The sequence below is a fragment of the Rhopalosiphum maidis genome, chromosome 2 (genome assembly GCF_003676215.2).
Source record: "Rhopalosiphum maidis isolate BTI-1 chromosome 2, ASM367621v3, whole genome shotgun sequence".
NCBI classification, from domain to species: domain Eukaryota; kingdom Metazoa; phylum Arthropoda; class Insecta; order Hemiptera; family Aphididae; genus Rhopalosiphum; species Rhopalosiphum maidis.
In genome coordinates, this window is record NC_040878.1 from 77,504,480 (window position 1) to 77,507,352 (window position 2,873).

The 2,873-nt window shown below is 25.8% G+C and overlaps 1 protein-coding gene across 1 annotated transcript; it reads left to right on the top strand.

Annotated features, from left to right (window-relative positions):
• The first annotated feature begins 739 nt into the window (after positions 1-739).
• LOC113552208 (N-alpha-acetyltransferase 11) lies at positions 740-2,526 on the top strand. The gene is made up of 2 exons (XM_026954960.1): positions 740-963; positions 1,799-2,526. The coding sequence occupies exon 2, from the start codon at positions 1,931-1,933 to the stop codon at positions 2,474-2,476; it is 546 nt and encodes a 181-aa protein (XP_026810761.1). The 5' UTR covers positions 740-963; positions 1,799-1,930; the 3' UTR covers positions 2,477-2,526.
• Positions 2,527-2,873: the final 347 nt, after the last annotated feature.

Here is a 2,873-nt window from a genome sequence, read left to right on the forward strand (position 1 = left end):
ATATACCTATATTGTTCAATGCCCATTAATAATGATTTAATATTTCGGTAGGTACGGTTGATTTTTACGTGTGTTTAGGGGAAAACAGTGGGAGGGAATTTTAAAATATTTATGAAGCAAAAGATTGGTAATTAAAATATTAGATAATTTTAAATTCTCATTAATTTTGAAAATCAGAAGATTTCAAGATTCAAAAGTCTTGTGATAACTATTCACAGAGACGGAATAAATTTAAATCTATTCTTATTCTGTGACAAGTGGGACTATAACATAGAGTAATAAGAATAATTAATAAGAATTCTTATTACTCTATTTATATTTTATTATCATAGAAATGAAAAAATACCGGTGGATAGTACCCCGGACTAAGATATACCCACGATGCATATTGAATATCTTCTCTACATCATGGATAGCAATGTTAACATTTTTAAAACTGGGTAAGTAGTTAATACAGATTTTCAAATCACTATTGGTATGAAACTGATTTTTTGAATTATTTATTTAATAGTTACTACTTTGAAGGAAAACGACACAGAAATTGGGATTATGTCACAAATATATGTATTAAATATAATATATTTGTTATCTCGTCCATTTCAAAATGTATGTTATATTTTTGTGGATGCACTGGTAATCTTTAAGATTAATAATCCAGACCATGATGAACAGACTGTTTGTTTCTGATAAGAACATGTGGAATACTGAATTTGATACGATATTGTCTGTGATCATAAGTTATTACTTAATGGTTAATACTTATTAAGTTCAGAGTTGTGTCTTTAATCAGTATTCATTATTAGTAATTTTATTATTTATTGAAGTAGTGTCCCGTCACTACCGTATTTTTTTCTGAACGTCAATTAAATTACCAAAGTTTATAGAATTATGTTATGGAGTGGTTGTTTATTTTAGCTTCAGTAGCCGCATCATTTATCGTCGTAATTTTTTTCATTCTCATAGGTAAGTAATGTCAAAACCTTTTGTTTTCACTTTTTTACTACAAATACATTATTGCTTTGTTCATGTTATGTCATTATTCACAATGGCGTTAAAATCAGCTTAAATCAATATTCTATTATTATTCTAAAAAAAAAACGTCAAACAGTTAAAATTGTTCATTTTAGTGGAAAAATTTCAATATTAGGTTACTTGTGTTTTATTTTGTAAAAAAAAAAATATATTAATATATGTTATTATTTACATAGAATTTATTTTTTATTTTTTAAGTATCATTATTCGTTCTATTTGACCTTTCTAATTAAATTAACTATTTGATTATTTCGATAGAATACCTAGAGATTAGTTTGGTACTTGTGTTTGTAAAATGTATAAACTTGTCATTATCACAAACTAAGACTAATATTTATTTTTTCAACTACCTACCTATTCAAAATAAACTTCTGTTGTTATAACTTCATGTTATATAAATGTACAAAATAGCTAATTTGTGGTTGACAGTTTTAATTTTGCGTTGTTAGTCTAACGATTAAATTAATATATAAAATAACTTAAATATAAATATTATCTATTTTTGAATTTTTAAGTGAGATATAGATTTTATTTGATAATTAAGAAACGAATCATACTGATGTTAAAAAGCAAGTTATGTTCTTAAAGTTTTATTATTTTAATAATTATAAGTTTATAATTAAAAAAATTGTATAATTTAGTAACATAATGTAGGTATATTAAATAAAAAAATGTCTAATTGAACATTTAATGAATTGAATTTGTAGGTATCTAACCTAAGAAAAATTGATTTACTAAATATATTTATTTGATTTTACTTTTTTAGGGTGGTGTTTGGTTTGGAAGTTGTACTTGTCAAAATTTAAACTAGTTCGGGAACTTATTTCTCAGCAAACACCTGAAATTATTAATTCTAATAAAACTCAAAAGACTCTTTAAATAACCCAACTGCCAAAAAATGAATATTCGCTGTGCTAAACCAGATGACTTAATGAATATGCAGCACTGTAATCTGCTCTGTCTTCCAGAAAATTACCAAATGAAGTACTACTTCTACCATGGTTTATCATGGCCACAATTAAGTTATGTGGGAGAGGATGAAAAAGGAAACATTGTTGGTTATGTGTTGGCAAAAATGGAAGAAGATTGTGAAGATAATCCTCATGGACATATAACATCACTTGCAGTCAAACGATCACATAGACGATTAGGACTTGCACAAAAATTGATGGATCAAGCGGCTAGAGCAATGGTAGAATGTTTCCAGGCCAAATATGTATCATTGCATGTTCGGAAAAGCAACAGAGCTGCTTTGAATTTATATACAAATACATTGAAATTTACTATTTCTGAGATTGAACCAAAATATTATGCTGACGGCGAAGATGCGTATGCAATGAAAAAAGACTTATCACACTTCACATTGTTGTGTGCTGATGATGAGATACCAAGTAGCGATTCTTTGTCCAATGCAATGAAAAAGATAGAAATTGAATCTAAATGATTTTGTATACTTTTCTCTTATTATATTAAAAACAACAATTTTAATTTCAATGTTTGGATTTTTTTTTTTTAATACAATTTTAAATTGAACTCAGAATTTAATGTATAATATAAGCTTATGCTTACTATACTGAAATTAATGTCAGCAAGTAAAAAAAAAAATATATTGTTTCTTAAATGTTTTACACAATGTTCTATACTCATATGAGGCTACTTAGCATATTTCTATTCCTACAAAAATAATAAACTACCATTTTATTTTTAAATAAATTATTGAATTGCCAAATTAATGATTAAATAAAATCAAATGACCAAGGTTCTGTTTTAAAGTATTAATAAAATGTGTTCAGTAAAGGTAAGTAATATGTTATGTATCTAATATAATATAATTCTTTGTA

Bases quoted from the DNA above. Each gene is read 5' to 3' on its own strand.
- LOC113552208 (XM_026954960.1), top strand. From the start codon at position 1,931: ATGAATATTCGCTGTGCTAAACCAGATGACTTAATGAATATGCAGCAC.